This window comes from Lepisma saccharinum, chromosome 10 (genome assembly GCF_977018435.1).
Source record: "Lepisma saccharinum chromosome 10, izLepSacc3.1, whole genome shotgun sequence".
NCBI classification, from domain to species: Eukaryota; Metazoa; Arthropoda; class Insecta; order Zygentoma; family Lepismatidae; genus Lepisma; species Lepisma saccharinum.
The window spans coordinates 14,851,936-14,873,329 of NC_139238.1; the positions used below are offsets into that span (position 1 = coordinate 14,851,936).

The 21,394-nt window shown below is 38.5% G+C and overlaps 1 protein-coding gene across 2 annotated transcripts in view; it reads left to right on the plus strand.

The window, feature by feature from the left end:
* Nucleotides 1-21,394, plus strand: part of LOC145993781 (lipase 3-like) — a 61,419-nt gene that overhangs the window by 12,690 nt on the left and 27,335 nt on the right. For both annotated transcript variants that reach the window (XM_083129574.1, XM_083129575.1), the window contains exons 4-6: nucleotides 555-798; nucleotides 3,805-3,963; nucleotides 15,569-15,653. In XM_083129574.1, coding sequence (XP_082985700.1) covers nucleotides 555-798; nucleotides 3,805-3,963; nucleotides 15,569-15,653 — 488 coding nt within the window. The remainder of the gene's footprint in view (nucleotides 1-554; nucleotides 799-3,804; nucleotides 3,964-15,568; nucleotides 15,654-21,394) is intronic.

The following is a 21,394-nucleotide window of genomic DNA, read 5'->3' on the forward strand; positions in this document are numbered from 1 at the left end:
TTGACAACATGCCAGGTCGCTTTCGCTTGAGGGCCGATTTCAGTTTGTTTAGGGTAGTGCAGTATGTGGTTGATTTGTGAATAAATCATTATAGAAAGAAAACAAGAGTCTCACTTTCATTTGGACAACCCTTATATATTTAAAGCTTTAATGGCGAAATATAATAGCCTTATTTTTTAAATACTTTAAGTGTTACTGTTAAAGAACACGTTTATACGTTTATTGTGCGTGTCCATTTAATACATACCTGCATAATGACATCAAAATAACAGTAATCTCTTAGCTTAAATTGCTACAGATTTTTCAATATAGCTACTTATTATGTTATGCAGCAGTATCTTCAATTGATTATCGTCTACAAAAATTCAACTCTTTTTAAAACAAATAGTCATGCTTATGTAATGAGAAATAATGTTTTGGCGCTACTCAAGGGGGAGTCGTCAGAGTACAAACAAAATCCTATAATGTCAAAGTACGCCCTTTTCAATGCTCCAAAGATTTTACCTTAGAAACAAGATTTTATTTTCAATTCCTTTCTTTACTGCTTTCTATAGCTGGCACGAAATGGGGCATTATGATCTTCCGGCCGTAGTGGACTACATCTTGAAAACCACAAAACAGAAGAAGGTGTTCTACGTTGGACACTCCATGGGCACCACCATGTTCTGGGTACTTACTGCTACCCGCCCTGAATACAACGACAAGATTCATGCAATGTTTGGTCTGGCACCGGTAGCATTTCTCAAAACAATTAAAAGTCCAGTGCGGTACTTGGCACCGTTCGCAAATGTCATCAAGGTAATCAGCATGTTAACATTAACTAACAAAGTTTTTTTTTTGTTTGTTTTTTTCCATAAGAACACTATCACTCCTTGTAATTTTGTTTCCCTCGCTGAGGGTTACAAGATTTTAAAATTTACTGTCATACATTACACTTTCCGTACGTTCATATTACAAACCGTCCTTGAAAAGAGCCTATTAAATTCGGTTATTAACATTTCTGAAAAAATAAAAAAATCATCGAAATGTATCTTAAACACCAACTTACATTGGAAGCACTGTGAATATAATCTGCGTTAACCGAAAATATGAACATCCAGGGTGCGAAATCGTGAGGGGGACGGGGGGATTTTCCCCCACCAACAATCTTGGCATCAAAAATCCTCCCTCACCAAAAATTTCCCGGGGGGGAGAGTTTTTGTTATAACAAACAAAAGATAAGCAATTGGTAAAAAGGTAAAGTAAAGTGTTCCCCTGTGCATAGCACCACGCCATGAAGGCGTATAGGGGGTGTGGGGGTAACGCCCCACACTTTCTTGATCCGGTCGTGAGTGGGGGTGATGTGATCAGCATCACGCCCCTGACCGCCTTTACCCCCCAGGGTTTCCCCCAGGTACCCATGTTATTCGACGCTGGGTGGGCGCCGGGGCCGCTTCCACCGTTAGAAAAGTTCCCGGATTTGAACCGGCCGGGGATCGAACCCGGGACCTTGAGCATGGTAGTCAGACGCGTTACCGACTGAGCCACCGCGGCAATTGGCCTACTTTTAATTTGAAATATACTTTACTAAGAATAATATCGAAAACACACACAAATTAGTGTAGTTGTGAGTATTGAATGCATTCTCTCTCTGAAGAGATCGTTAAGAAGTCTACATCAATACGCACAATAAAAGTAAGACAAGAATGCAAGAAAATAATAACTATGAAAGCTAATTGATTTATATTAACATAAAGCACAAACTAATCAAAAACTTACACATAATAAAACTACATGAATTATTTCATAATTTATTAACATCATTAACCAGTTAGTAAAGTAATTAGTTAGCTGCTTTGCAATATCTGATATGTATAAAAGTAACAAATTAATTTCCTTTATGTAATTAATAATAATAATAATAATATATTTGTAATTGAGTAATTTATTTTTACTTTTAATAACATTACAAATATGTATATCGTATTATTTACACATATATTTTGTGGGGGAGGGGGTTTGTAGATGAAGAACTATCTCCCCCCACCAGTTTTCAAGGATTTCGCACCCTGTGCACATCTTGTGTTGTTGAAGAACGAGTAATAAAATATATCTGTTCTAAAATTTCGGAAATGTTAATTTATTTCTTCTATACATATGCAGTTTATTGTTTGTTTAAAAGTGTAGCTTGAATATTACTTCGCATAAACCACATTCTCTGTGAACTTAAGCAGAGCGTAAAAATATTAGATGATTACGTTCTAAATTCACCAAACCGACTTTGTATCGTCAAAATGCAAAATGTGTAACCCAAAAATGGGCACCATTACATATTCAACTTCTCATAGACATATACATTTCCAAATGACTCGCTAACAATGTTAATTTTTTGAATTAAAGTAAGCTACATAACAAAAAAAGAGGATGTGCATTCTTAGATTTGGAGAGAACATAGCTAAAATACGGGAACTTTATTTCCTATTAACACATAAAAAGTCAAGTACATGATAAAGGAAAAGCAATATGTATTTCTTAAAAATTCACTGTCGTGATTGTTATTTCCTTATTCATTGATATTATAAGGATTAATATAGGAAATGTGAAATACAAGACAGTTGAAAGATTGTGCATAAATACAGAGCATTCCCTGACATTCGCTACGAGACTCAGCGGCAAGCGGCCCGGCGTCAGCGAGTATTTCCCGGTGAACGGTCCGCGACAGTCGCTAGAGTGGGCTATTAAAATTACAGTTTTCATATTGTGTACTAACCTTGACTACAGAAGGTGTTGAAAATAATGTCCCTCTGCTGCAACACATTCCTGGCATCTCCGAAGGAAATTAGCATTTACACGTGCAATTTCGTCTACTGTAATTCTCCCGATTTCTCGTACAATACTCTCTTTTAACTCAAGGATGGTGTGCGGATTGTCTTTGTATACTTTATTTTTTAGATTTTTTTATTTTTAGATTTAAGAATTTTAGCGGCTCTAAATGCTGTGGTTTCTTGTGAGAGGCGACGGATAAATTTCCGAGGAGACTGTAATAACCTTTGTCCTATCTTATCGAGTTTTTCCTCAGTAAGTACACGTGGGTTTTTCTTTCCACTTTTATTCCGAACTGACACTGTTACTCTAAAATTTTTTACGAGGTTGAATATAGTGGTCCTATGTGGAACGGGAACACCAGGAAATTTCGTTGCAAAACGTCGTCGCACTTCTCCACAATTCCTCTTTCCGAAGTAACATTCGACAAGATAAATCCTTCGTTGTAGTGTAAACTTTTGTGGTGCCATATTAAGCCACAGTCTTCAACACACGGACACGACACAACACAACTTCCGAGGGAGGATTACACTGGCGTCAGTCTGCAACGTCAACAGAAAGGGAAAGAGAGCGAAGGCAGGGAGAGCGAAAAAAACAGGCTGTAGCGTGCGACAGTCGCGGACCCCGTTCACCGGGAAAGACAATCTCTGACGCCGGGCCGCTTGTCGCCGTCTCTCGTAGCGAATGCTCTGTAGATTGACGTGGATTCGTTCGTAATTCTATAATTTAAAACACCATTTATAAACCAAGTAGGGTATATTATTAAAGCTTGAAACTATAACACTAAGCTTTATAATGTAAACACGAGCACATGTGCTTTGATATACAATGTTAGTTAAATTATTATTTTCCTACATAGCTTAGTTGTATCGTTTGAATATTGATTTGTTCTTTTTAGTAATTGTACATTTTTTCAGTGTTGTTTGTAATTCCATGCATCTTAAAATTTGTTGGCTTACAAGTTAGATCTACACTGTTTTAAGCGCTTTCACTTTATTTCAGTATTTCGAAGACAAATTAGGAGAATATGTGTTCCTGCCACAAAGCAAAATTATGCGTTTCCTAACAAAATATGGATGTGAAGCTGCCCCCATTGAGAAGAAATTGTGCGAAAACTTCTTGTTCCTAATTTGCGGCTTTGATGCTTCAGAGTTCAATATGGTAAGTCTCGTCTTTTTATATGAGATCCGTAAAGGAGACGTTACACATTTTTAGCCGTCAACGTTCTTTTGATCTATAGGAAAACGGAGCCAGTCAGAAGGGCATGATCGTCACCAACATACAGGAACGCCACAGATCAAATTTACGCTTCAATTCTGAGAACAAGCTTAACAGCTGCTGTACCCATAATGGTAACAAAATAACAATAATTTATAAACTGTGATTTCTTTTAGTATCGAAGATCGAATCACAATAGTCGATATGACTTCAAAATTCAGTTTGTCCACAAAAAATATACTGCTGTGTTTCTTGATGAAGTGGTTAGCAAAACGCGCTACTACGCCGTTGGTCCTGGGGTCGAATCCCGGCCTGGGCATGAGTGTTCTTTGTGAGTGTCCCTACATTAATTTCATCATAGCCTCACTTATCCTCATCTTCGCGATTAGCCAATAGTGGCAGAAAAGCGACGGTAAATAACAAAAATCAAATATTCAAATACGAAACAAGCAAAATCTATTATTATTCGATAATTCTAATTTAGATCAATGACCGTAAAATTCCAACGGTTTGTGTTTTTTTTTATCTCAGATCGTCGAACTTTTTCGTTTTTGGTTACTGGCTACAATGAAAAGAATATATACATTGTCGTTATTCGAATTGCAGGAAGCCCATCTTGGAAAGTAATTGTCGACAGTTTTTGTCGTTACACTGAAAACGTCTTAACATCTAGAGTTGGCGTAACCTACAGATCAAAATGAGCCTTACGAGAATTCCACAGATTCGGGTAAGGATTTGTATTCACTTATCAGCTATCTGTAGTTAAAACTAACAATTTTATCCTCGATGTAGTCGTAGCTATCAACGGCAGCCATTTATTACTTCTCTTTTGCAACTTCAAATTATTGCACATGCTAACTTGTCTCTCACAATTGGACAAGCAATGCACTTACAATATGTTTCACAGATTAGATTATTTCGTTGTCAAGTTATTAACTTCTGCTTATGCACTAAGGCTAATCAAAACGAAGTTTATAATTTTAGCGATAACTAGAGCATAATATATACAGCAGTAAAGATGTAGATAAGTAGAAAGTGTTATCTCACTTTACAAGTTATGGGAAGTGAAATTTTGTCTGCAGGAAGCCTACGCGACAACAAATTTATATTATACTATTCATACATGCTGTGAATGGCCATACTACCTATTATTCTGTTCTGCTATAGCCAATTAATTGTGCCTCCACAGCTAATCTAATATGAGTTCCCTTGATCACTCCTTTTTAAGAAATAAGAATCTCTTAAATTCAAAGACGTCAATGAAATTACAAGCTACGATAAGGAATGCTAACTATTATTCATCATATGCATCACATTGAAACTGCAAATACAGAAATTACAAATTTATGAATCAAGTGCTTCTCATTCATAGTGAAGAGATCAAAGTGCATTCAAATTGTTTCATTGTTGAAGTACAGGAGTTGAAGTACAGTAAAGAATTTGAATACATTATCAATTTGTAGTTTAAGTATTTATCTTGTCGCGTGTCAGGACTGCAAAAATGCGATTTGGTTGTGATTACAAAACAAGAATAGAAGATTAAATATCTTATCACATCATTGCATGGGGCAATACGGAGCACAATACATTCTTCAAAATATTGGTTTCTAAAGGAATGTACAGTATGTTACTTTCGTTTTTATGTGTAAGGAAGGATTCAATAATGGAATTATGTTGAAAAAAATATGTTTGTTTATATTTAGCAGCAGTCATTCCATACGATTAAACGTTAAGTACTCCGTCTTGCCCAAGTTCTCGTATATTGTTTTCAATGTAGCTATTGCAATCATGCACGTCTGACTACATATTTACACTAATATTTCGCTTTAATGTTGGATAATTTAAAGCATAATGTTCATTGATGATGCAACGTGTATTTCTGTGAAATTATTTGTTGGGGTTTCAAGATGAACTTGGATTATGGACACAGGCACTGAAAGTAATGCAATAGTGATATTACTTTATTAAATTTTCATAAAAGATGATGTTCTAATTATAGTATCACCAACTTAATAGAGAGAAAATACAATTTACTTATGGGAATATATAATGGAGTGGTCTCGCAGAGCTTCAAAGAGACGATATTTAAAAAAAACATATTCTGAATTTTCTTTTCTTGAAAATATGGACCACATCATTGAGAACAATTAAAAAGTTTACGACGAAAGAAGGGCCAAACATAGGTCACTTTTCTAGGAAGAAATAGTATCCGTGGGGTCCAAGAGCCCCCCTCGAAGTTCATGGGCAGACCTTGCAATCCAACAGCACTTGGGGAAGGACGCTCTCGTGTAGTTTGCAGAGGGAGCAGCGATACTGTAGCGTTGTAAGAATGGCGGCTACCTTCCACAAGTGGCAGCGAGTTGCTCAAGCCTGTTTGTTCTAGGGTGTGAACTATCCATGTTTTACTCATTTACGGCTCTATCAATGTCAGGCTATTTTTTCGGCTTCTCATTGGACACAGTCGTCTTACATCGTAATTTGCTGCAAGGGCCGGACTCTCCGCTGTACAGTGAATGCAACGTTACTTTATTGAGCCGGCCTCCGTGGCGGAAGAGTTAGCACAGCGCCAGCGCCCCGGGCTCGACTCCAAGCCTGGGCATGTTCTTCTTTGTGAGTGGCCCTTCATCAATTTCATCATATCAGCACTCATCCTCATCTTCGCGATTAGCCAAATGTGGCAGAAATGCGGAGTAAAATATACCAAATCATTCACATTCTTATTGAATGTGCCGATTTTGAAGTTCTCAGACAAACTTTTAATCTTCGTTGGCTCCTTGTCATGCGTGTTGGGAGATGATGACACCAGTGGCGTGCCCAAGGGGGAGGTTGATGGGATCATAACCCCTCTCATAGCCTCAGCGTTCCTGAAAAAAGAACGTCAAAGGCAGGTAAAGATGGGAAAATGAAGGCTGACTGGTAAAAATAATTATACGTAAACGCTCCCTTTTTTCGAAAATCCTGGGCACGCCACTGAATGGCAGTGTTCTAATGTTTTTTTTTTTAGCTTTTTTATAAGCTTTTACACTTGTTTCCGAGGGTGGGTTTTCCCTGTTAAAGATGCAAATTCGCCGTACGTGCCGAAGAACCCAAACCATCTTTCACTCAAGATGAGAACAACACCAGCAAACACAGGCAAAATGGACAATCATCGTTTTATCTCGTTTTTCCTTCGCTTGTGCCCGAGTGCCCTCGTGTTTCCATCTTCCCTCTTGCTTCGTTGTTTAAAACTTTGACGACGTTAAATATTACGTTTCTGCTTTCGCTGTGTACGGTTTCCCCTCCCCCCTTTCATGATAATACAAGCGCTTAGTATGAATGAAGGCGAGGACGTTGTGTTGAATAACGCTGCACATTTTGGCAACACAGGTGCAGGATTACGGGGTAAGCCGCTGATTCCTTTGCTCGCTTGCGGTTCAAAATTCGACGACAGCGCCACAAGGGGGTTTCTTCTCTTCGTGGTCGAGCTGTACAGTGTGTTTGTAGCCGTAACTTCTGGTGTCTCATTTCTTGTAAACCGGCGTCTAAACGTTCTAAAGCGACCCCTAAATGTATTTATATATATATGAGAGAGAGAAAAGAGAGAAGAGAGAAAGAAAAAAAACAGGTCCGTCAATTGGAGGAATGTGTCTAAGCGCCCAGCGCCCATTTTCCCCAAGAACGTAGCCACGATTTGGAGGGGGCAACCTTTGATAAATAATAACCGATGTCTTGAAAAATTATTAGTTGAAAACTGTTCTGAATTTGATTGATTTGGTGTTTAAGTCCACTTTATGCACAGTAAGGCTAATCGGGACTGGACCTACAGTTTATAGTGGGATCCGAACCACTTGTACCTCCACCGGGTATCGAACCCGGGACCCCTTGATTACAAGGCTACGAAGCTACCACTGCGCCATCGGGGAGGCTAAAACGGTTCTGAAATAACGACTCTTAATGTGCCTATCACTGTATCAATTTTCTACTGCTGTTTTCAGGTGTAACGGTGTTCTTTGCTGAAGGTACCCAATACCCATAAGTCAACCTCACTTCAACGTGGTACACCCCGGTAACTGCAATCTTGCAGACTAACGAGGCTCTGGCGTCTGGATCACACTGGCCACAGAGGGTTATACTAGCTGTGAATTCAGACGCCAGAGCTTCGTTAGTCTGCAAGATTGCAGTCCAAGTTGTGCTATTTGGAAAAGAGGTTCATATTTTGGTGTCTTTGAGAAGAGAAACGAGAAACGGGGATAAATGAAAGAGAAGAGAAATAACGAAGTGAGAAAACGAGAGGGAAAGATAAACACAGGAGGAGGAAAATAAAATAAAGAAACAAGAGGGAGAAAGAGATATAAATAAACGATGCAGATAAAGAAAGGATGGAAGGTGAATGAAGGAATGTGCACGCACGCACACACACACACACACCCCCACACACACACACAGAGAGAGAGAGAGAGAGAGAGAGAGAGAGAGAGAGAGAAGGCAATGAACAGAAAACTGGAAGCGTGACATTTTTACGTAGTCATCGCAAGATTTGCCAAACGTCAGGGTTGATTCTTTTAACGGAGAGAGAGGTGGGGGGGGACAATATTTCTCTGCGATAAACGCCAAGGTCACTGCCAATTCAATGTAAAAGCTCATACCACACACCTTACGACTTCAAAAGACAGAATTCTATCTCTTACTTACTTAGTCGCGTCCTCTTCTACCTGCCGGTGTCGAGGGGTTACAGAGAGCTCTCCAGACGTTTCTGTCCGACGCCTTTTCCTGTGCCTCTTTCCATCTTATGCTTCGTTTCTCCAAAATCTCTTTGACACTCATATTCCATGTCTTTCTTGGTCTTCCTTTTGGTCTTGTTCCTTGTGGATGTGCTTCCCATATCTGCTTTGGCAGTCTCGTCTCACTCATTCTGCTCAAATGGCCGAACCATCTGAGTTGATTACGTTCAACTGTTTCTTGTAGTGGCTGAGCATTTAAAGATTGCCGAATGGTTTGATTCCTTATCCGATCTTTCCTGGTTTTCCCACTTATTCTTCGAAGGTACCTCATTTCCATTGTTTGTACATTTTGCAGGTGTTTTCCAGTCATTGTCCAATTTTCACTACTATATGTAAGTGTTGGTATATAAATTGTTTTATATACAGTGAATTTTGTTTGGGTAGATATTTCTTTTTTGCCTATAAATCCTCGGTTTATCATTTGATATAGCTTTCCTGTCTTCATGATTCTATCTCTTATTTCTTCCTCTTCTTTTCCTTGACTGTTTATAATTACTCCAAGATACTTGAAATTTGTCACTTGTTCTAAAGTTTTGTTATTCAGTTTTATCTTATGGTTTGTCTTTTCTCTGCTAATTATCATTGTTTTAGTTTTCTCTATATTTATTTCCATATTATTTTTCTTTAATTCTTCATTAAGAATATTTAAGTTATATTGTAAACTAGCCTGTGTATTAGTTATTAGTATAATATCATCAGCGTATATGAGCTCTGTTAGTTTAATTGATTTCATATTCCAGTATCCTACATGGAATTGTTTCATTTTTATATGGCATTCCTTTATTACTTCATCTAATAAGATTATAAATAGATATGGTGATAGTATATCTCCCTGTTTAACTCCTGTTGTTATTTCAAATTTCTCTGACTGGTCCTCCAAGGACCTCCAAGGAAGTGGAGGTTGGAGCATAGAGCCCACAAAAGAAAAGGGGAGAAACATCCAAACCCCATTGCTAGCATAGCAGCAATAAGAAGGCAGCCCCTTCACTATGCTAGGAAGCTGCAGGCCAATCACCTACACTTCTTAAATAAATATGATTAAAAGAAAAGACAGAGAGTTGGCCGGACGGATAATTCTATCTCATACGATGAAAATTATTAAATAGGCTATGATTGAAACTGAAATGCAAACACCTTAATTGTCGCGTTTAAAGGCAAGAACCTTTATGGTCCGCCTCCAGGTGTTTTCATAAAGAAAAGCAGATTTAATATCGTTCAATATGTGCTTCTCCTCTTAACAAATGGAAATAGCAGACATTCCCAGTGGCGTGCCCAGGATTTTCGAAGGGGTAAGGTTTACATGTACTTTTTTAGTAGTCATTCCTCAATTCCTCATTTTGCCATTTTTTCCTACCTGTCACTATACCTTTATTTCTTTTTTAAGAATATTGAGCCTAAGCAGGGATTATGACCCTCACCAACCCCTCCTTGAGCACGCCACTGGACACGCGAAATAATATTGATGGCTCCAGAGAAACCCTGCAGTGGCTGTAAACACGGGGATGGGGGCTAAAAAAAAAAGTGCCTGTTATGTCCCAGGTCTACCTGTTCGGAAGCGTTCGGCAGTTCTCGGCACCGGCAGAGACCAGAGGGATTCGCACCATTCTGCGATGAGCTGAGGCTTCTAACACCATTGCCTTCAATAGGAAACTTGGCGGGAGGGTTTGGCGCGAGGGGTAGTACTGGGCCCTCATTTCGATGCGCTAAAATTAGCGAATCTCTTGCGTATTTCGAGTCGTTTCATGCTGTCGCTTGGCTTATTTCGCACAAATATGCGAGTATTCTGACTTATTATTTTTACTTCTTCTCTAAAATATTTAAAATGCAATATTGTTATTATCTTGCTTGGTCATCGCCGCATCTCCCGATGACCGGACGCTTCGCATCTGGAAGTAAGAACAATAAGAAAAACGTAGAAAGAGGACACAGAAAAAGAAAAACATTAATGATACCCATAAAGGGAGAAGAGAAGAATAAGTAGACAATTTATCCTTATTCCAGGAGAGGAAAGTGAGCTCTTCACCCTCCATGTGGACACCCTATGAGAAATATTTATGTATCTAGTTTACTGTTTATCTTGCCCCATGAGTCTCATTGGCATCAGAGAAATTTACCAAGCATTCAATATTTTTACAATACTGAAATAAAGAAATTTTTTAACATAAAATTATGTTCCTTTTCTTCTCCAGCTCCTAATTCACAGTAAGTTGCATGCCCTCTTCCACTGAATCTGTCCATCTTAACAGAGTATTTTGCACACTGTCTTATCAACCATTCTGTAAATATGACCAAACTATCTAGGTTGCATTAATTTTATTCACAATCTACGTATCTTGGTAAGGTCCTTCTCAAAATATTTTCTTTCCAAGCTTCCAATCCTTGTCCCAGCCTGCCTTGTTAGCGTTCATGAAGGCAGGCCTTATTAGGATTTTGTTTTCCTTCTAACATACAGGGACTCCATTTGCTCTGCAGTTTCAATTGCTATACTCAAGTGTTCAAAGTGAAAATTCTTAGCTCGGGGATACTTGGTCGAGATAGGGAATAGGTGGAGGCATGCTTGTATGGATCAACATGTAAGCAATGTTTTGTTTGTTAAAATCGGGGTGGGTGTTTCAGCACCTAGGGCTATTTACACCCTTATGTGTAGTAGCTGGAGGATGCAAGTGCATATTACTAGCTGGGGGATGCTTTATGAAATTTTCTGAACAGGGATGGATAACATTTCCCAACACTTTATTCACTGTCTGGTTATACTAATCCTAAGTTTATTTTCTGTCAGACACATATATATTTAAATTCTCTCACTCTCTCAAAAGACATGCCATTAACTTCAAAGGATGTAACATTAGTGGTTACTTTAGTTATTTCGATATATTTAGTTTGATTTACTGTAAGTCCCATTTTTCTGCTCATGTGATGCTCTTGGTGTTCTAGTTATTGTGTCATCTGCATATGCAAGTATTTGCATAGATATATTTAGTAGTCTCTCTTTAGTGTATATACACCTGACTTTCTAACAGCCTTCACTAAAACTACCTAGGTATATTAAATAACATTTAAAATAGAGCATCTCTCTGATGTAAACCTCATTTAGTTTAAAATTCTCCTGGTTCCTTATTTGTACGTACTTTTGCAGTGTACCTTCTTGAAAGCTACCCTATCTAGATTTATAAGCTTTTGTATATGATATTTAGTTCCTTCATGGCTTCAATTAATTTCCCCCCTTTTTTATAGTATCATATGTAGATTTAAAGTTTATGTAAAGTGGATACGTGTTTACTTAAAATTCTTTGGGCTTTGTACATTTTGTCCGATTGTATGTATTTGACCAGATGTGGATCTTTCCTTCTATGCATCCACACTGATAATTGTATTTCGTTAATATGTAGGGATAGTCTTCAAAATAATATATTAGAGAAAATTTTGTGTGGTGTTAAATTTACTAATGGCTCTGTAATTTTCTGTTTGTAGGAAGTCACCCTACTTGTAGATGGAGCAGATAATTCCTTGCTCCCACTGCTTTGGAATGACGTCATTTTTATTAAGCCACACATATGTACAATGATTTTTTTCTTCCACAGACTTTCAAAGTTATTTATTAACTTCCACACAACTCCTTCAAGAAAAATCTTTGAAAATTAAGGGGAACTTATAGTCATGAAATTTACATTGTGTGATACCTCACTCACATAGAAATTTAATTTTTGGAATTTTGAAAACTCATTGAACCATTTATTTTTTAATTAGGTGGTAGGGTGAGAGAACTTGTAGTTATGAGCATTTTTCTTTGCTTATTTTATTTTAATACTAATTAACAGAACTCATTTCTGTTATCAACGGTCAAAGTAGTATTTTTTAAAAATTTCCCTGTCCTGTAACACCCATGTTGTCATGAGACAGACAGACTAATTCCCTTTCGCAAGAGTGACATGGAAATCTATCTAGTGATTTATCCACACACCCCAAACACACCCTAAATATCTTCAATTCCCTGTACTAAACTAACCTTTTATTTACATGGGAGCCACAAATTTTTTCAAAAAAACCCTAAATTTTCTGAAGAAATGCCCATTTCATGGTGATAATGGTGCACCATTTATCTTTACACTCCCTAAAATCGTTCTTCCCACATGGAAAATTTTGTATAAATAATAAAATAAACCACATAATTGGTGGTGGAAACCCAGTTGCTTCAATTTCGAAATGCACTTCTCGTGACAAATGGACAAGCTTGTTTCAGTATGCTATAAGCTTGCGGTAACTTTGAATGAAGCAAACTAGTTACCATGCATCACACTCGTAGTAAGCTTGCAAAGTGATACTTGCCCCCAGTAGTGTGCCCAGGATTTTCGAAAGGGAGGGGTTTTGTATACTTTTTCTTGGTAGTCAGCCCTCATTTTGTCATATTTTCCTATCTTTGACTATCTTTTTTAGGAATACTGGGCAAAAAAGGGGGGGGACCAGGGGCGCCAACTTGTCAAAATTATTGGGGGGCTCTGATCTGAAGGAAATGAATTAATGACTCACTCCCTCCCTTTTTTAAAAATAAAAATTAAGTCTTCGTATTGCAGTGTTTAAGCAGCAATTATATTCCTCATGCAAATGAAATGTAACATAAAAAACGTTTAGAAAATGTGTCTATATGTCTTTTGTGTCTGCTCATTTGTTTTTTTTTTGTTCGAGTCCCGGCGAGGGCATGGGTGTGTTTTAATGCCCGCAACGGACACGTGATGGGTTGCAAATAACCCATAAAATAACGAATATTTAACAGTTTTATTTAATTATTTACATAAATGCTAACACAAATTGCAGGAAAATAGTTTTATTTTTTTTGTTCTTGCTACAATATTTTACTTTTTAAATTTAACTTTGCAATAATAAAAAATTAGCATGTAGGCCTACGCTAAGATATAAAGTGACATACACAACAAAAACATATGAACATGATTTAAAAATGAAGCAAAAGTTTCTCTACGCAGTGGGTTATTTTTTTATGAACTCATTAACGAGCGGTCTCAGGTACAAATTATCACGCACAGTTTGATGTATGTGGACTATCGCTAAGCTGCTTAGTATCTTCTGCGTCATTGTAGATCTCAAATATGTCTTTAGTCGGCTAATAGCAGCCCTGAATGACCTTTCGGCTGTGGCTGTCGTCACTGGCACAGCACGGAGGACCATCATGAATTTGGCTCCTGGAGGTTGCTGTCTTCCAAAAGAAACTTCCTTATTTCACGCATGGTAGTTAGAACCACTTTCTTCTGTTTGGCGATATCACCAAGCATGGACATGTGTAAGGAGAGCCTATCGGCATCCAAATCTTGGCGAAAGAATTCTCGAGTTTGCTGAAAGTTTGTTGTGCAACTGTTCACAGCCGAGATGCATTCTTTCTCTATGGCTGTTACTTTTTGCAGTACTGTAGATTCATGTCCTTGTTTAACACATGATTTTGCTGTGTCACACACGTCACTGTATATTGATTTATAATACTATTTTGGAGTGTAGAACTTGTGATGTTTGGCAGCATCAGGATTTTCAAGTCTCTTAGGGACGTGACGTTGCCGGGGCAATTCTGGCTCATCAACGAGGCTCGGTTTGCCCTCTGTGCATTTTTGCCAGAACTGCTCAAAACACATTCGCATTTCTTGAAAGATGTCAGTCAAGTATTTTAGTTTTGATTCCACTTCCGTAGCACCAATGCGTGGAGACTGAACAAGTTTACCTTCTCTATTGGACCCATCACATGGCAGTAGAGGGAGAGAAAGAAAAATGTCTTTAAGTGAAGCATTGTCTCCAGGTATCCAGCACATTTTGATGCTGCGTCAGTAGAATCTTCTTCAGAAAATTTCTCAAAAAAATTGAGAAGGTTTTCATAGTTCCTTAAGATCTATTGCATACTGGAGGCTCTCAACGGTCGCAGTCCAGTATGGCCAGCCTTCTCATTCACATCAAAAATATTCCTAAATATTTGCATTCTTTTAGGGGATTCTCAAACAGTCTTTAACAAGTCGTTGTATAAAATTCATTGTCTCTGATTAATATATGTATAATAGTAAATAATAATTATATACTTAGTATATAGTAATAAGTCATGTGTTTTGCTGTCTCCGGTCTTGCCCCCCAAAGTTGATGGTTTAGCGGTCTCAGCCCCCCAAAGTTGATGGTCTAGAACATTTCAAATGTGTATTTAAAGTTAAGTTCATGTGGCACAATTCAGAGTAAACTTTACAAGAGAAGAAAAATAATACATTAGATCCTCTTAAGCAAAATTATTTGGCGGGCTCTGCCCCCACATCATTAACATTGGGGGGCTCGAGCCCCCCTAAGCCCTATGGAGTCGGCGCCTATGGAGGGGGGGACTTATAAACCCCATCAACTCCCCTTGGGCACGCCAGTGCTTGCCCATTTGCCTGTGCAAGCTAAAATCTCGATTCAGGAATAACGTGAAACAAGAAGAAACTTGCACCAAACATGCAGTATCAAGTTAATTCCGGCCATTAATAAACTGGCTTCGGCTAACATTTTCCGAAAGTAAGACTGAACACTGCTGCCACCTAGTGATGCAGTTCTGAACTGCATGCAACTAAAAGAATAGTGTATGTGGAGGGGAGTTGAACAGGGCACTTTTCTCCCCTGACTTTCTTTTCTATTGTTTTAAAAGATTATGTCTGTACACAAAATACTTTGCAATATCGTTCTTGAACTTTATATTTTATTTTTTTAAAAGGAAAGAAGCGATGCTTTGAGTCAAATAAATATTAAATATTTATCATTTCTTTTTCTTTCAGACCTTACTCCCAGTCATTCTTGGTCACAGCCCAGCAGGGACCTCAACTAAAACTCTGGTACACTATGCACAGAGCATTAATGCAGGTAAGTTGTAATATCAGTACACGAGTATTTAATATGTGACAATTATTTTTCAGTAAAATGATTTTTCATTATCCATCCTAACCCTGGCATATGCAGGTTTTTTTTTTCTTTCTTTTTTTCAAAAGGAGCTGATCGTATATTTAGAAATTTCTACTCTCAAAAATGGCTATCCGTGGTTATTTTAAGGGGAGTTTGATTTTTCCATTGTGGTTTTGCCCCAGTTCTTCACTGCTTTTCTTTTAAAATGATGATTTTGGAGGTGGCTGTAGGCTCATCAGTCCCAATGCAAATGTCAGTGGATCCAAATTATCTTATCTTGGTGTAGATTATCAATGGAAGGGCTCGAGTGTAAAACATGGTAAGTGGCATTTTGGTCATTTCCGAGTTCATTAAGAAAAAAGGTTACTAGAAGCTATACTGTAGATAAATTGTTTTTGTGTTGTGTCTACCAATTTTAGAAGGCTTCACTGAGTCCGATGCAAATTGTATGACATGGCAATTTCACTCGAAAATTGAAGGATGGCACATGTTACTTTGTAACTCAAAAATGGCCTAAATGTCACTTACCATGATTTACACCTGAGCCCTTCAAATAGGCAGTGACGTGCGGTGACATCGACACCTGGGGTAGCAGTCAGTGGCGTGCTCAAGGGGGGGGGGGGGTTGGTGTGAGTCACACCCCTCCTCCCTTTAGGGCCAGTATTCCTTCAAAAAAGAAGAATGTCAATAACGGGAAAAAAGATTGCAAAATTATGAATGAGTACTAGAAAAAAAGTACACGTAACAACCACCCACATTCGAAAATAAAAAACTATTTGATTTGACTCTAAGCCAGAGATCCTGGGTTCGAATCTCGGATTGGCCATTTGTGTTCTTTGTGTGTGTTCCTTCATCTATTTTGTTGTACCAAAGGTGGCGGAAAAGCGAAGTAAAATAAACCAATTTGAGCAATCAATCAATGATTTGATTTCATTTTTGTTACTTAGCGTCGCTTTTTTGTCACATTTGGTTAATTGTGAAGATGATAGGATGAAACTGATGAAGGGACGAGCACAGGGAACGCCCATGCCCGGGTCGGGGTTCGAACCCGGAACGCCTGGTGTCGTAGCGCGCTGTGATAACCACTCCCCCGCGCTTGGTTGATTTGGTGACAGGAAACAAAACACAACACACTTTTTTGTAGTTTCTTCAATGATATTCATTTGACTTCTTGAGTTCTGAGATACATTTTTCATTCCAAATTATTTCATTATTCACTGCAACACATAGGACAAGAATGCGCACTCATCACGGGTTCGAATCCTGGCCTGGATTGTTCATATGAGGTCCCTTCACCAATTTCATCATATCATCACTCACTCCTCATTTTCGCGATAACCAAATGTGGCAGAAAAGCGAAGTAAAATAAATCAAACCAACAACAATATGAACACGCGTTCTCTTGCCCAAATAAATACATCCGTATTTATGACTGTTAGAGACAAAGAGTAGTATATTTAAATAAAACACTACTAAAACGAGAGTCTGAGAGAGCCTGCGCACATATTTGTAATTTAATCATTATATATTCCATATTTGAAATAGAAAAAAAGAAAGAAAGCATAACATTATTGTCTGCACATAACACGTTCCCATTTTATAAATAATAAAACTACATCCCATATTATACATACACACATATTGTACAACGTGTAAAAGGTTGTGTAAATACAGAGAACATAAGTACTGCAGAAAATTTTACCCTGTGTTCTTTAGACGATTTACAAAAAAATTATGAGAAACCAATCCCCTATCTGTCCTATAGGAGATAGACTGGGGGACCTGAAACCCTGGGCTTTCAACCATTGCAGCGGGGGGCGTGGGGCCAAGGGAAGTAGAGGTAGAAATCATCCTTTTCCTTGGGCCGGCCGTTTCTACCTGGAAACTGGCCTGGCTGAAGAAGAGCGAGCTAGGGTATCCAGCCTGCTTTGCCCGCGGAGAACACCGATGGACGAGAAGTACGTGGAAAAGAAGGTGTTGCATATGAGCTGTGGTGGCTTTAACAAGACAATAAATATTGTGATTTGAATATAATTCGAGATGTGAGATTGATTGATCTATCTCTGCTAGACTAGCTACTCCTCAGTGCACGTCACTGCAAATAGGGAAACTGTTATTGTTAACATGGGTGAATGATCTTGTCACCAAAGTTTCTGTGTTCAAGGCCTGGCCTGTGCACGGGTGTTACTTTGCATCCACCTCATCAATTTCATCTAATCATTCATTCTTATCATTGCTATAATCCTAAACAGGAATAAAAGTGATGTAAAATAAGAAAAATAGATGCATGATGATGAGGCACCTAGGTTTATAATAACAAAAGGAAACCTAGCATGCTAAACTTTGGCCTGCTCACAGGCTTTCATGATCCTTTTGTAAGCTGTGTAGGCAGTGACCATCACTGGCATTCTCAAGATTTCCATGAGAGAGAGACAGATTTGATTATGTTTTATGTTTGCAAGTCCTATATTTCATAAAGGATTGCCACTAAGCTGGAAAACCTTGGAAAATAAGGAAAATTGACCTATGTCTAAGAAAATCATGGAATTTTGTAAAAATATTCAGGAATCAGTGCTTGAGTGGTGTGGAAATTCCTAGCTGGAGGGGAGGAGCTACTTGGGGACAGGTTGCAGGATGCTTGTGGAGAGGGTGAAGTAGGTGGGGGGATGCTATGCAAATTATCCTAGTTAGTAGGATGCTTTATACAAAATTTCTTAACTGAAGCATTCCCACCCCCCACTTCAAGCACTGTCATGAATCTGAAAAAGTGACAGAATACTAAATGTGGTTATTGTACAGTCACTGGCAATAAAAATTGGACACCTAGATCCTGAAATACTCACTTCCCTGCAAGGCATTGTGTGTGTTGCCCAACTCTACGGCGATAAGGGATCTTAATCAGAGGGGAGGCAGATGTGGCGATGACTTAGCAAAAATACTGCATTTTAAATATTTTAGAGAAGAAGTAAAAAAATGAGTCAGAATATTCTCATATTTGTGCGAAATAAGCCAAGCGACACCATGAAATGGCTAGAAATATGCAAGTCTAGAGCATCGGAATGAGAGCCCGGTACTATTCCCCGTGGCCAACACTCGCGCTGTGTTTCCTATTGAAGGTAATGGTGTTTGCTGGCCCAGGTCATCACAGAAAATGTGCGAATCTCTCTACCTGCTCGTAAGACATCCAACAACCGCTTGAAGGTCTTGTCATAAAGGCCTTTTTTTTCAGCTCCCATGTTTATGGCAGGGTTTCTTTGACGTCATCAGGATTAAAAATTTTCCGTGTGCTATTTCCATCATTGTAAAGCATGCAATGCAATGATCTAATACATGCAATTAGTGATGTCGTGAGTGTTTTTGTTTTTTTTAATAAACTGAAAAATCAGACTTTCTTTCAATTATGTTAGGCGAACCATCTAATGTTAACAGAAGGTCTCAATTGTTAACTGTCTTAAGATCTGTGCATAAGGAGAAGGTTTTATTGGTTTTACTGATGTGAGTACCAATTATCTGATGGGTTATTCTTCATGAAAAAATTGTCAATAAGTAGAAACTGGAGGATAAATTTATTATTGCTCAAACTTATGATGGATCGGCAGTTATGTTGGGGCAATTAGCGGATTTACAAAAGAAGGTCTAGAACGAGTACCTGAAGGCATTAGTTACGCATTGCTATGCTCCAAGTATAGATTTAGTGCTTTCCCAGGGAATGAATGAAATACCATGTATTCTTATCCACTTTGCCACACAAGAACGTTAAAAGAAAACCATCCCATCCATTTCACAACCCAAATGGTGTTATACATCATGCTTAGCAGAGGCGTATATTAGGGGCTACCTAGGCTATCTGCGAAGCCCAGACTCAGTGAATAAAATACACAAAAAAATATCTATCAGAAAATGTGCATGAAATTGTTCATTTCAATAAGAAGATGAACCTGATTTCTTAGAGGAGTTGGAAACATTGCCCCCTTTCTCTGAATTCGTGAGACGTCTGGCCCAGCGCCGGCGGGCAACTCCACGGGGGTCACCGTGGTCAAGCTTGACAGGACTCCGATCAATGTTGCAAACCAATTTTTCCCAGCATGCAATTTCCCCAGGATCGGGGAATTGTGGAGCCATACTGTTACAGGAGAAAGAACAGGGTTGCATATGGCGGGGGGAAAACCCTCTGAACTTCCTCAACAGTCTGGGTCAATGTTGCAAACCAATTTTTCCCAGCATGAAATTTTCCCAGGAATGGGGAATTTTGAACCCAAATTATCACGACCAAAGGGGAAAGTGTGTCACATGCAGGGACAAGAACATCATTAAACGCTTGCAGAAGAGTTGAAAAAGAGGTCGTTGACCTTCAAACAACTAGAGATACAGTGGGGAGTAGAAAATTGTTGGCTGAGCGGGAATGGTTTATGAGTGCATCTAAAAATTACCGAAATGAAGGACCAGTTCTATCTAGATCGCGTCGTGTGGTCTTGGTGCATGGAATTTATTTAGAGGCAGCGTGTGAATACAGTAGTGAGTTGATTGTATTTTTGTGAATGATATGTGCTGTGTTGTGTAGTGAACTGAAATGAGGAACATAATTAACAAGCTGTCTATCTGGCTTACGTATGACGATAAGCTCCAAATTGTTGTGGATTTTTCTTGTATGTCCACTTTATGGACAGATAAGCTAATGGGGATCGGACCTACAGTTAAAGTTGTATCTAAACCACCATGTATCGAACCCAGGACCCCTTAGTTTCAAGGCAACAACATTACCACTGTGCCAACAAGGAGTACCCGAACATAAAATCGTGAAAATAGGTAGGTTGAAATTTTATTTTTATTCTCGCATATAGGCCTACATAATATTTCACAATATGGGCCTCTTATTTATGCAAATAAGAATGAAATTCTTGAAATCCTTTCCTTGCTGACAGTGTACATTTCCATGTTTTATTTATGAGGTATATATTTTTAATCACAGAGTCACATCACCCCCACCAGCAAATTTTTGTCCATTCAAACACTATAATATGCTGCGATAGCCCAGGTTCTTAACCCAGTGTACGCTACTGACGCTTAGTTAACACAGTTGAACAGTATCAGGGAGCCAATAATTGACTTTTTTTCTAATATTTGATGACAACTGAAATGGACCGGACAGGTTTGCACAGCGTATGGATTTGTGCACTTTTTGCAATGTTTTCAAACAATATCTTTACTGAAGACATTTTCTCCTTTGATGAAAAGTTTCTCTCGGGTTATCGACCAGGTGAGTTGTAAAGAAGATTCCAAGCTAACGTCACTCTCATCTTCAGGGTAGAAGTGAGAGTGACGTTAGCTATCGAAAGCTTGGAATATTTTTGGCGTTTACTGAGGAGAAATATTGTGCTCCCCTCCCCCCTCTTCTAGGTTGGAAAGATCGACCCTGATGTTTAACAAGTCTTGCAATGACTACATAAAAATGTCACGCTTCGCCACTGATCTTAATAGTAAATTTTCAATAGAAACTTCTACCACTGCTGTAGAGCTAGGCAACACATACAATGCCTTGCAGGGAAGCGAGTATTTCAGGATCTAGGTGTCCCATTTTTATTGCCGGTGACAGTACCTGCAGTGAAGATGAATCTTTGATTGAACAAGTGCTTCTAATTATAATTTTAAAAAGACATGCTTAGAAATATGGTATTTGTTGCACCTGAAACATTACAGAGTGG